Source organism: Spea bombifrons, chromosome 13 (genome assembly GCF_027358695.1).
Source record: "Spea bombifrons isolate aSpeBom1 chromosome 13, aSpeBom1.2.pri, whole genome shotgun sequence".
Lineage (NCBI taxonomy): Eukaryota > Metazoa > Chordata > Amphibia > Anura > Pelobatidae > Spea > Spea bombifrons.
Window position 1 is genome coordinate 9,878,784 of NC_071099.1, and position 11,486 is coordinate 9,890,269.

At 53.5% G+C, this 11,486-nt stretch overlaps 2 protein-coding genes across 2 annotated transcripts in view; both read left to right on the forward strand.

Annotated features, from left to right (window-relative positions):
* The first annotated feature begins 515 nt into the window (after nt 1-515).
* Nucleotides 516-4,959, forward strand: RAD21L1 (RAD21 cohesin complex component like 1). Its single transcript, XM_053452739.1, has 12 exons — nt 516-669; nt 823-952; nt 1,040-1,136; nt 1,255-1,358; nt 1,863-2,030; nt 2,131-2,232; nt 2,360-2,784; nt 3,545-3,644; nt 3,799-3,893; nt 4,036-4,104; nt 4,188-4,265; nt 4,481-4,959. The coding sequence occupies exons 1-12, from the start codon at nt 526-528 to the stop codon at nt 4,667-4,669; spliced, it is 1,701 nt and encodes a 566-aa protein (XP_053308714.1). The 5' UTR covers nt 516-525; the 3' UTR covers nt 4,670-4,959.
* A 1,551-nt stretch (nt 4,960-6,510) lies between these two features.
* Nucleotides 6,511-11,486, forward strand: part of SNPH (syntaphilin) — a 7,508-nt gene continuing 2,532 nt past the window's right edge. The window contains exons 1-3 of the mRNA XM_053453755.1: nt 6,511-6,545; nt 9,435-9,525; nt 9,715-9,819. Coding sequence (XP_053309730.1) covers nt 6,530-6,545; nt 9,435-9,525; nt 9,715-9,819 — 212 coding nt within the window. The 5' untranslated portion in view covers nt 6,511-6,529. The remainder of the gene's footprint in view (nt 6,546-9,434; nt 9,526-9,714; nt 9,820-11,486) is intronic.

Here is an 11,486-nt window from a genome sequence, read left to right on the forward strand (position 1 = left end):
CCCCGCCCGAACCCTCTGCCCCCCCCCGTATAACAGTCACCCTCTGCCCCCCCCCGTATAACAGTCACCCTCTGCCCCCTCCCTCTGCATAACGCTCTTCATTACCCTCTCCTTGAGTGAGCTGCACTGCACCCACAGCTGCGCCTCATATAACCCCCAGTACCATTAGGAGGGGCTGTAAAGGGGTTACTGCACCCTTTCTGTGCTCCTTCACCCCGCCCATGACTGGGTTGTGCCTGCTAGGTGTTGTTGCTTTTATTTTGTGATGGTGTATCCTGCGGGGGGCCACGCTGTGCAGCTACAGCCCTCCGTTACACGGGTAGTGAACCCTTACAGATGCCCCTCCGCTATACCCTGCATTCGCAGTACATGTCACACGCCTGCACTTCACGTGTTTGCCTCAGGCAGGGGGCGTCTGTCCAGGGGGTGCCAGCTATGTAGGTGATGTTGGTAGTTGCCAGTAACCCCGGTGCATTTTGTGGCAGGTGCAGAGATCGGTGAGTCGTGCCCCGGACAACACGAAGGATGTTTTACGCTTACCTCCTTCTCAATAAGCGGGGGGTCCTGTCCAAGATCTGGATGGCGGCCCACTGGGAGAAGAAGCTGACCAAGGCTCATATATACGAGTGCAACCTGGAGAGCGCCATTCAGAGCATCATTACCCCCAAGGTACCAGATAAGTAGCCAAGAGTGCCTCCTGCTGGGTGTGATGTGGGGGGGCACTTTATATATATATATATATATATATATATATATACAGTCTATATATATATATACAGTCTATATATAAATATACAAAGCCCTCTGATCTGCCCCTCACAGGTGACTATCGCCCTTAGGACGTCCGGCCACCTGCTCATCGGGGTCGTTCGCATTTACCACAGAAAGGCAAAGTATCTTCTAGCTGATTGCAACGAGGCTCTTGTCAAAATGAGTATGGCCTTCTGCCCAGGTAACCCCCGGCCGCCAGGTCTCACGCAGGCCACGGATCCAACAGATCCGCAGAAATCCCACCGCCGCGTTATCCCCGTTTCCGTAGGCACTCTGGATCTCTCCGACAACCAGGAAGCGTCCTACAAATCCATCACCCTGCCTGAAGAATTCCCAGAGTTCGATGTCCAGCTGCCGGATGTAAAGTACGGTCACCCCGTGATAGATGTGTTTAACCCTATCATAGATAAATTATCAGTGACATCATACTTTTCAGTCAGCCATTGGCCATTTTATTAATCTGTACTTAATCCTCTCCTCCAGTGTCATTGACGTTGTCGACTACTTCACGCTGAACCAGAGCAGAACGGAAGACATCACACTCCAAGAGGATTATAGCCAGGACCTGACACTTTGTCGAGGCTTCGGTGAGACTATCTGTTCACGCAGGGCTGGATCCCCACCCCCCTCTAATGCCCATAGGCATTACGACTTCATGGACCAAACAGATGTTGCTGTATGACTAGTGATCCTGTGGATTATGGTTTTTCATTCTGTCCTTCAAATCTGGCCTGATGCTTCCAACATCTTCCTGCCCCATGACACATTTACAGGGTTACTGGTGCATGGTGGGGGGTGGAAGGACCTGGGACCACGTTCAGCCCCTACATGAATCTGTCCGGCTCTTCTGCCCCCATCTGTGTTACATAATTATTTGGGGACTTGGGTGTGTTTATTCCCATCATCCCACCTACCCCAGTGCTAAGCTTTAATTGTTGCCGACCCACCCAAAGTAACAATAAAAGCCTTGGAGCCTGCAACATGTCATCAAAAGTCACAACGTTACCCCATAACTATTTGGCCAGTGCCCCCGTGTCTGCGCGGAGCACCCCGTGTCTGCGTGTTCAGCATGTGTGATGCTGTTTCCACAGGGGAGCAGCTGGACGCCTTCAGAGGAGACAGTTATTTTGACGGCAGTTTTGAAATGAGTTCGAGCAGCTTCCAGCTCAACAGGAGCTCCGCGACGCTGACTGCCGAGGGGAGAGACCCCTTTACCCAGGACTGTTTCGGAGACGAGGGACTGATGACGGACTTCTTCGGTATGAATGGCACTGAGAATAGCTCTGTATGCCCCAGGCATCTCTTCCATCAGGGCGATTGACAAAGAGAGAAAACGCATTCTTATATATTTATATCCAGACGACAAACCTTTGACTGACGGCCTCAACCAGGACATTCTGGACATGGGTAACGAGGTCCTTCTCCCGCCTGTGTCTGCCGCAGAGGAGATGCGATTGGGAGGTAAGACAGTTTGGTGGAACCTCATGTTCCTAATGATGCCCCTGAAACTCTGGCTTTATTTAACCACCGGAGCACCAGAAGGCAGAGTTTGCTACAGGAAGAGTTAATTTGTATGTATTGGGCGTAGAGACACCGGTTCCTGCCGAGCCGGAGGAAATGCATCCGATTATCTACAGCGCACCTCTCCTGTCCGGGGAGCAGGACAGCTTAGTTCTGGAACCAGTGGAAGTTTCAGGTACTGAGCACCCCAGAGGAATGAGTTTGGGGGGGACCGGCATAACAAGGCTTACGGGGTATAAAGCAGACTCCCCTTGTTCTTCAGCAGCTTTGCAGATGAGGAGGAAAAAGAAGAATAGAAACCCGATTGTGGACAAGATGAAGGAATTGGCCAGCGATTATATACGCCAGCAGCTCCTGGACTTCTCTGACACAGTGACCTCCGTGGACATCGCGCCTTCGACCCGGAAACTGATGGACTGGAAGACGACGGGGGGAGTGGAATGGCTGCTCTGCCACCCCTGCCAGCTGACGATCAGCGCCGACCTACAACTGGTGTGTAGCCTGACTTACATCACACACACCCGAGGCTCTGCCGGTTCTGCTTTTAGCCATATTTATTTACATTTGCTTGTTTTGGTTAAAATGAAAACGTTATCTTCCTTACTAAAGCCAGTATTGTATATTCTTTCCCGGTTCTGAAAAGAGGTTCTGTAAGTCCAGACAGAGACCCAGAAGAACAAATCAAGCCTAAACCCTCAGAAATATTACACGATCCATCCGCGGGACCTGAGCTTTCCACCGCGTCTTGCGTGACGTGGAGACCTAAGGGTCTAATAAAAATACCATAATTCAGAGATATCATGTCATGACATTTATATTTCCACGTTAGAACCCAAGATTACGTTTCATTGCAGAGTTCAAAAAGTCCAACGGAGGGACCTTCTGGGTAAACGAACAACCCACCCCCGGTATCGGTATGTTGTCTTCTCATAAGACAGTTAAGCTTCTGGGGTATCGCGGTGTTTCCCTCCCGCTGCTGTGAATGTGCGGGATGTTTCCTTTTATCCTGGGGAGTCACAGCGCTGGGTTGTTGACTATGAGCCGTCCACAAGACGGTTCGCAGCCGCCAAGCTTTCCTGTCAGCGTCATCCATGACGGTTTTGGAGGAATTTTACTCCTAGGTGTGCAGCTAATGCAAACATAACATACACCAGTCATAGGAGAGGCACCCATGTGATCAGGTTACCTGCATGAATTAATTTTAACGTTAAAGAGGATTCACATTCCTTGAGTGATGTGTTATCCGTTCTAGCTCTTCACACGCTGTCTAAGAAAACACAGGAGTGTCCAGGAGGATCAGACAGAGTCTCAGGCAGAGATTGAGATAACGCGCCTGGAAAAGGATGTGACGGGTATGGACAAGGAGCCGACGAGAAGCGGAACATGTGTGTCTGATACCCCAAGGGTTATGGCGGAGTCATTCTGAGCCCCGGCCAAGCGTAAGATTCAGTGTGTGTGGATCATGAGCATCTTTCTCAGCATGTCCTTTTCTTGTGATTAATCTAGATTTACCACGACTAGAGGATCCGAGTTACCTGCAGGAGTCCAGACTGACAGATGCCAGCTCCTGTGCAGAGGAGACCCCGCAGATACACGACGATGTGAGCCCCGATAAGCAGCGTATTTAATCGTATCGAGTAATTTGAAGCCGTTTTGTAGCGGAATAGAAAATATTTTATAACCCCGGGGTTAGGGGCCGTCCTAGAGCTTTATACTCTGACGTTGTTTCATCCTTTGTGTCAGGAATCGGGTGATCCCCCGTGTAGTGACTTTCTGGGTCCTGCACCGGACCGTCTGCCGGAGGAACTTCTCGTAAGTGCTGAGCATTGGTGGTGAGAATGTGGTTCTGGGCTGTGCCCGGCGTGCGAGCGCTGATCAGGTTCTGTTCTTTACAGGAGACAGTGGAGGATGCTCAGGACAGTGAGGAGCATAGATGGAACAAAAGGACGCAGGAGATGCTGCGTAACCTGAGAGTAAGATCCCCGGAGCTGGCGGTGAACGTACACGTGGAGTGTTGCCGGCGGGGAGTAATGTGGAATCATGTGATTGCTGTACAATTCGCTGCCGCGTGACGCCCTGTGATTCCTGCACATGGTCGTTCCTGCCCCTACATATAGACTCAGCAAATTACCCCAGACTCCCTCACCTGTCCAAACTCTCATTCTTTGTACTCTGATTTCTCGCACAGAAACTGAATCAGACAGGAAGGACCTCCTTCAGTCTGCTGAAACTCTGCAAGAACAATTCAAGGAGAGAAGCTTCGGCCAAATTCTACAGCTTTCTGGCGCTAAAGAAACAGTCCGCACTTGAGCTGAGACAGAACGCGCCATATAGTGACATCATAGCCAGCCCAGGGTCCGGATTCTATAGCTCTTGACTGTTCAACCTTTTGGCACTCATGATTATCGGACGTTCTGTCCAAGGAACGTTAAATGGAACTTTTATGCTTTTGATTGCAGCCGGGGGAACCCCAATTCCAGAATGTGTGCCCAAAGATTAATGCAGGGCGCTGGCTTTGGAGAAGAGGGTCAATGGTTTTCATGGTGGGAAAATATCTTGGGTTGACGTCTGTTTGTCCGACTTGTTACATTGTTTACGTATTCTCTGTGTATCCAAGATAATTGGCAAAAAATGTGTATTTATAAACAAAGAATATTCTTTGGCATTTCCTGGTCCAGATGGTTTTTATTTGTAATATTATGTTCACGTTGCAGCAACGTTGTTGCTCAAAGGACAGACTCCTGCACCCATTGAGTGACCTAGAACTGCAGGTGTACTCTCCTTAACTGATCTAGAACATCAACCCTTGCAGTCTGAGGTACACCCATAAACTGATCTAGAGCACCAACCTTGCATGTAACAGATCTAGAACCCATATATGGAGAAGTAGGCCCTGTAGCTGATCTAGAACAATATCACAGAACTGGATAGTCCGAGCGACTACCTCCGCTGACTTGTGCTCCCTTAGCCGGGGATACACACACTTTCTCTGGTTTCCAGTCACTAGCCGAGACTCAGTGTCGGGTATAAACCAAACAAAGACTGATTTATTTTTCACACACAGCACTGGATTTATCCAGCAAAACACACATAAAGATAATAATAATTAACCTAAAACAAGATATTGGGGTACAAACCCCCCTCTTAATCTGCCTCCCAAAAACAACAGGGGCGGTAACGGGATTAACAGTACAATAGGGTCCCAGCCTCCACTATCTATTACCTGCCCAAATCAGTGCCAGGGATGGCGGGGGTAAAGGTCTGTAGTGGTGGAACTGGAGGAGAGGGGGGGCGACATAATAATGCACCATGGGGTGAGGGGGATATGATATTAAACTTAACCAATGGTGGTCTCTCCCTGGTTGCAGATCCTGACTGTCTGCCGGAGATAATCCCCTCAGCAAGTGATGGGATGATACTACTGGGGGTGACACAGAAGTCTTTACAAAGTCAGGGCCCATAGTCAGTAAGGAGGAGGCTGGCAGTCAGGCCTCTCCAGGGGCCCCGGTGATGGAGGCTTTCGTCACAAACCCCTTGTACCCTTCTAGACACCAATGTTGAATTTCTGCATGGAGCTGCTCTAGAACACCCATCCAATAGGAAGGTCTCCATCTCAGATCTTCAGCGAACCCACGTGGAGCCAGATTCCAGGAAAACTCGGTTCCCCTTGAATCTAAGACCGTCCACATGTGCACCGTGAACTTGGCAATCCTCACAATGGACACTCACCAGGGAAATGTGAAGCTCCCGGCTTAGTGAATAAACACCAAAGTGTGTGCATTGTATGTGAGCAGACGGGGAATATAACTGCAGCTGGTGGCGTGTGCTGTGGTTAGTGTACTCGTCAGCCAGAAACATGCGGTCACCTGCCGTGTAACATGCAGCCACCTGTCGGGTAACACACAGCCACCTTTCGTGTAACATGCAGCCACCTTTCGTGTAACATGCAGCCACCTGCCAGGTCATATGTTGCTAATGTGTGGACATCCCCAAAACAAAATCCTGTGAGACTCAGTAATGTAGATCTCTTATTACAGCTATCAGTGCTTTGTTATATTACACGGTTACATTGTTATTGTTGTTACATTGTAATTGTTATTATTTTTGAGATCTTCCCCAGCTGTTGCTTTAAGTGAAAGTTCTATGACGCAGAACGTCCCCCGCCCCTCCGAGGCTCCTCCCACATATGCCCCCCTTCTCCTCCTCCTCCTCCGCCGGCCGGAGCTGCAGCAGCATCATGCAGAGCCCCGCAGGTGACACCGCCCGGCCGGCCACGGGGGCCACGGGGGCCACGGGGGGGTGGACGGGACAAGAGGCCTGCCGGGGTGGGTTCGGGGTATTGCAGTTGGGGGGGTGGCAGGTGATGGGGTAATTTGCAATTGATTGCTTGAGGGTTGTAAATCTTGCACTTGTGTGTTATGCTGCGTGTGGACCCGTGTGTTGTTGCCGAGCTGTGCGTGGACCCCTGTGTGGTGTTGCCGAGCTGTGCGTGGACCCCTGTGTGGTGTTGATGCGTGCGGACCCCTGTGTGGTGTTGATGCGTGCGGACCCCTGTGTGGTGTTGATGCGTGCGGACCCCTGCGTGGTGTTGATGCGTGCGGACCCCTGCGTGGTGTTGATGCATGCGGACCCCTGTGTGGTGTTTGCGAGCTGTGCGTGTGGACCCCTGTGTGGTGTTTGCGAGCTGTGCGTGCGGACCCCTGTGTGGTGTTGGCGAGCTGTGCATGCGGACCCCTGTGTGATGTTGGCGAGCTGTGCGTGCGGACCCCTGTGTGGTGTTGATGCATGCGGACCCCTGTGTGGTGTTTGCGAGCTGAGCGTGCGGACCCCTGTGTGGTGTTTGCGAGCTGTGCGTGCAGACCCCTGTGTGGTGTTTGCGAGCTGTGCGTGCAGACCCCTGTGTGGTGTTTGCGAGCTGTGCGTGCGGACCCCTGTGTGGTGTTTGCGAGCTGTGCGTGCGGACCCCTGTGTGATGTTGGCGAGCTGTGCGTGCGGACCCCTGTGTGATGTTGGCGAGCTGTGCGTGCGGACCCCTGTGTGATGTTGGTGAGCTGTGCGTGCGGACCCCTGTGTGGTGTTGGCGAGCTGTGCGTGTGGACCCCTGTGTGGTGTTGGCGAGCTGTGCGTGTGGACCCGTGTGGTGTCGGCGAGCTGTGCGTGCGGACCCCTGTGTGGTGTCGGCGAGCTGTGTGTGCGGACCCCTGTGTGGTGTCGGCGAGCTGTGTGTGCGGACCCCTGTGTGGTGTTGGCGAGCTGTGCGCAGACCCCTGCGTGGTGTTGCCGAGCTGTGCGCGGACCCCTGTGTGGTGGTATTGCTATGCGCGGACCCCTGTGCGTGGGGGGCACTCGTACCATTTGTACACAGACCCCTGTACTTTGCGTGCGTTTGGTTACCGGTTGCGTGCAGCGCAATGTGAAGCTCTCCGCGTAGATACATTCTGTGTTCAGGGAGTTGAGCTGCAGAGCTAGCAATCTAATTCAGTGCAGTTATCAGGGCCGCCCAACAGCGACTCCCAAACCCAGGCGACCTTTGTGCGCAGAGATAAAGCCGGGCCTTGCGTTGTGTGTATTCTCGCCGCTCCCTGAGCTCTGTCTGCAGATCGCGCTGCCGTGTTGTGAAGGTCACAGAATGGCCTCCGTGTGGCCCCCCGGGAGCGATGCTACGTGTGCAGTATGGGGGGGGCAGAGGGGCCACGGCTGGCTCTATGTGGCCCTTTGGGAGTGTCTCGAATTTCTATGCTTCTCTGCGTAGCGTTTTAGGCAGTGTGAAGGGGAGGATTCGCTAAACCGTGAGACGTCTCACCTCTTCCTTCACTGTGCGTGACGAAGGGACACCCCTGTAGGAAGAGTTAAGCCGGCCCCGGATAATGTATTGTTAAGTCAGTTAATGTGGTGAGGGCTCTTCTACGTCATCTCACTGATTTGCCTGTACATTATACGGGGCCGGCTCATTGCATGAGCTATACATTATACGGGCCGTCTCGTTGCATGAGCTATACATTATAGCAAGCCGGCTCTTTGCATGAACTATACGTTATATGGGGGGGGGTGCTTGCTTTGTTTGAATTATACATTATACGGGGGTCAGTCCTTCGTAATGCGCAGTCTGGTCGGGAGATGAAGTGCTCCGGCTCCCAGTTTAGTGAATAAACCCCAGGGCGCCCGCTGTGGTTTGGGGGCAGGGAGGGGGGGCAGCTGCCATTACAGGGAGAGATGAGATACTCTGGCAGATTGAAATCCTAGTCGAGCATCATCCTTGTTACCATGACAACCGTGGATATGAGGGAATGGCAGGACTCCCAGGCCTGCGTGTGGCACAACTAACCCTCCACCCCCCGGCTGCCACATGGGCTTAACTGTGAGATTAATCCTTGCAATAACCCTTCATGTAATAACGCTGGCGGCATACCAGTGCTGTGCGATTTAATACATGCATGCGTGATCTTTACACGCCACGTATTCACCCGTCAGTTAACGTCACGCGTGTAAAATGTATCCGTGTCTCAAATTGCTGGAAATACACACGCTGCGGGCTGCGTGCAAAGGTTAACGTCGTGGTGGCCAGGGCTCCCCATTTTCTGACGGAATAATTAAAGTGGAGGCTGAGCCCCACCGGGATAACACGCCTCAGGAGAACACACGTGTTTCAGAAATGGCCTCCTAGCAGCGGGGAATGCAAAATCCCGGGGCCCCGCCAAGCTGTGTCGAGGGGGGCCCCTTCCCCTGTGTGTGTGCGGTTGTGTCTTGAACGTGTTGTTGAACGTGTTTAGTTGGCGAACGCTTCGTGCATTTATATTATTATTTATTGATTGATTTGTATATCACTATCACAGAGAGCTGCGTCGTACAATAAGGATTGGCCCTACTCAGGGGAGAACCGGTCTTTCACACCCCCATCTGTTAATTGCAGCTTAAGATCATCTGCTGCCCCCTGGTGGTGGCTTTGGAGATGGTGGTTCCCATCTCTGGGAACGATTATTCGGTGGATAAATGTGATAATTGGTCGGCTGCTGGCCGGAAAGGATTTATTAAGATGCTGACGACCTCTCATTGTGTGAGGCTGCCGGCCAGGGGTCACAGTGGGGTATTTGGGGTATTTCGGCTCGTTCAGGGTCAGTAATGAGGAAACCCTTTGCTTTTAGTTGGTGCTCTGTGCCGTCCTGCGGGGGCCCCGTGCTGCAGCACTCCCATGTCTGTGCCAGGAAGCAGAAGACCCTCAGCCGGCTCACGGAGGTGACCTTCGTATCCCCTCCATGTCCTTCCTTCTCACTCTCGATCCTCTCTCCTCCTCCATCTTTGCTTTTCAACCTCTCTGTGCTGTGTCCTCTCCTCACCCCCCAGCCACAGTCTCTCCTCCTCCACCACCTGCCGTTTGCCCCCTCCATCTTTTTAGGGTGATTAATCTGTGCCTCTGCCCCACAGACGCGCCTCTCCTCCGGTCACCATGAGGGATTTGTACGGAGCGTCTCCTGTCAGTAGCAGCAACTCCGGCTCCGGTAAAGGAAGCGATCAGAGCCCTTCCTCAAGGTATCTAGAACCGTCCATCCTCTGCCAACGGCCCAAACAACCAATGAAAACCCTGCGTGGCTTCCCGGAACGTGCGACTCTGCAGCCGCTCTGTTGTGCCTCAGAGCCGTTTCCTGAATCCCCCGCCGCGGCGCCTGGTCCTCCTGTCTCCATCCCGTGGATGATTGCCGCTGTTCCGTGTCTTCTCCATCCCTCCGTGGCCCTCTCCCCGTCCTGACGTCTCTCTCTCTCTCTCCCCGTCGCACTCTCTCTCTCCCGTCGCTCTCTCTCTCTCCCCGTCTCTCTCTCTCCCCCGTCTCTCTCTCTCCCCCGTCTCTCTCTCTCCCCCGTCTCTCTCTCTCCCCCGTCTCTCTCTCTCCCCGTCTCTCTCTCCCCCGTCTCTCTCTCCCCGTCTCTCTCTCTCCCCGTCTCTCTCTCTCCCGTCTCTCTCTCTCCCCGTCTCTCTCTCTCTCTCTCTCTCTCTCTCTCCCCCGTCTCTCTCTCTCTCTCTCTCTCTCTCTCCCCCGTCTCTCTCTCTCTCTCTCTCTCTCTCTCTCTCTCCCCCGTCTCTCTCTCTCTCTCCCCGTCTCTCTCTCTCTCTCTCTCTCTCCCCCGTCTCTCTCTCTCTCTCCCGTCTCTCTCCCCCGTCTCTCTCTCTCTCTCCCCCGTCTCTCTCTCTCTCTCTCTCTCTCTCCCCGTCTCTCTCTCTCTCTCGCTCCCCGTCTCTCTCTCTCTCTCTCCCCCGTCTCTCTCTCTCTCTCTCCCCCGTCTCTCTCTCTCTCTCTCCCCCGTCTCTCTCTCTCTCTCTCCCCCGTCTCTCTCTCTCTCCCCCGTCTCTCTCTCTCTCTCTCCCCCGTCTCTCTCTCTCTCTCTCTCTCTCTCTCTCTCTCCCCGTCTCTCTCTCTCTCTCCCCGTCTCTCTCCCCCGTCTCTCTCTCTCTCTCCCCCGTCTCTCTCTCTCTCTCTCTCTCCCCCGTCTCCTCTCTCTCTCTCTCCCCGTCTCTCTCTCTCTCCCCCGTCTCTCTCTCTCTCTCCCCTCTCTCTCTCTCTCTCTCCCCGTCTCTCTCTCTCTCCCCCGTCTCTCTCTCTCTCTCTCTCCCCCGTCTCTCTCTCTCTCTCCCCCGTCTCTCTCTCTCTCTCTCTCTCTCTCTCTCTCTCCCCCGTCTCTCTCTCTCTCTCCCCCGTCTCTCTCTCTCTCTCCCCGTCTCTCTCTCTCTCCCCCGTCTCTCTCTCCCCCGTCTCTCTCTCTCGTCTCTCCCGTCTCTCTCTCTGTCTCTCCCGTCTCTCTCTCTCTCTCCCGTCTCTCTCTCTCTCTCTCTCCCCCCGTGGCTCTCTCTCTCTCCCCGTGTCTCTCTCTCTCTCTCTCTCTCTCCCCCCGTGTCTCTCTCTCTCCCCGTGTCTCTCTCTCTCTCTCTCTCTCTCTCTCTCCCCGTGTCTCTCTCTCTCTCTCTCTCTCTCTCCTCTCTCTCTCTCTCCTCTCTCTCTCTCTCTCTCTCTCTCTCTCTCTCTCCCGTGTCTCTCTGTGTCTCTCTCTCTCTCTCTCTCTCTCTCTCTCCCCCCCGTGTCTCTCTCTCCCCCGTGTCTCTCTCTCTCTCTCTCTCTCTCTCTCCCTCTCTCTCTCTCTCTCCCTCTCTCTCTCTCCCCCCGTGTCTCTCTCTCCCCCTCTCTCTCTCTCTCCCCCGTGTCTCT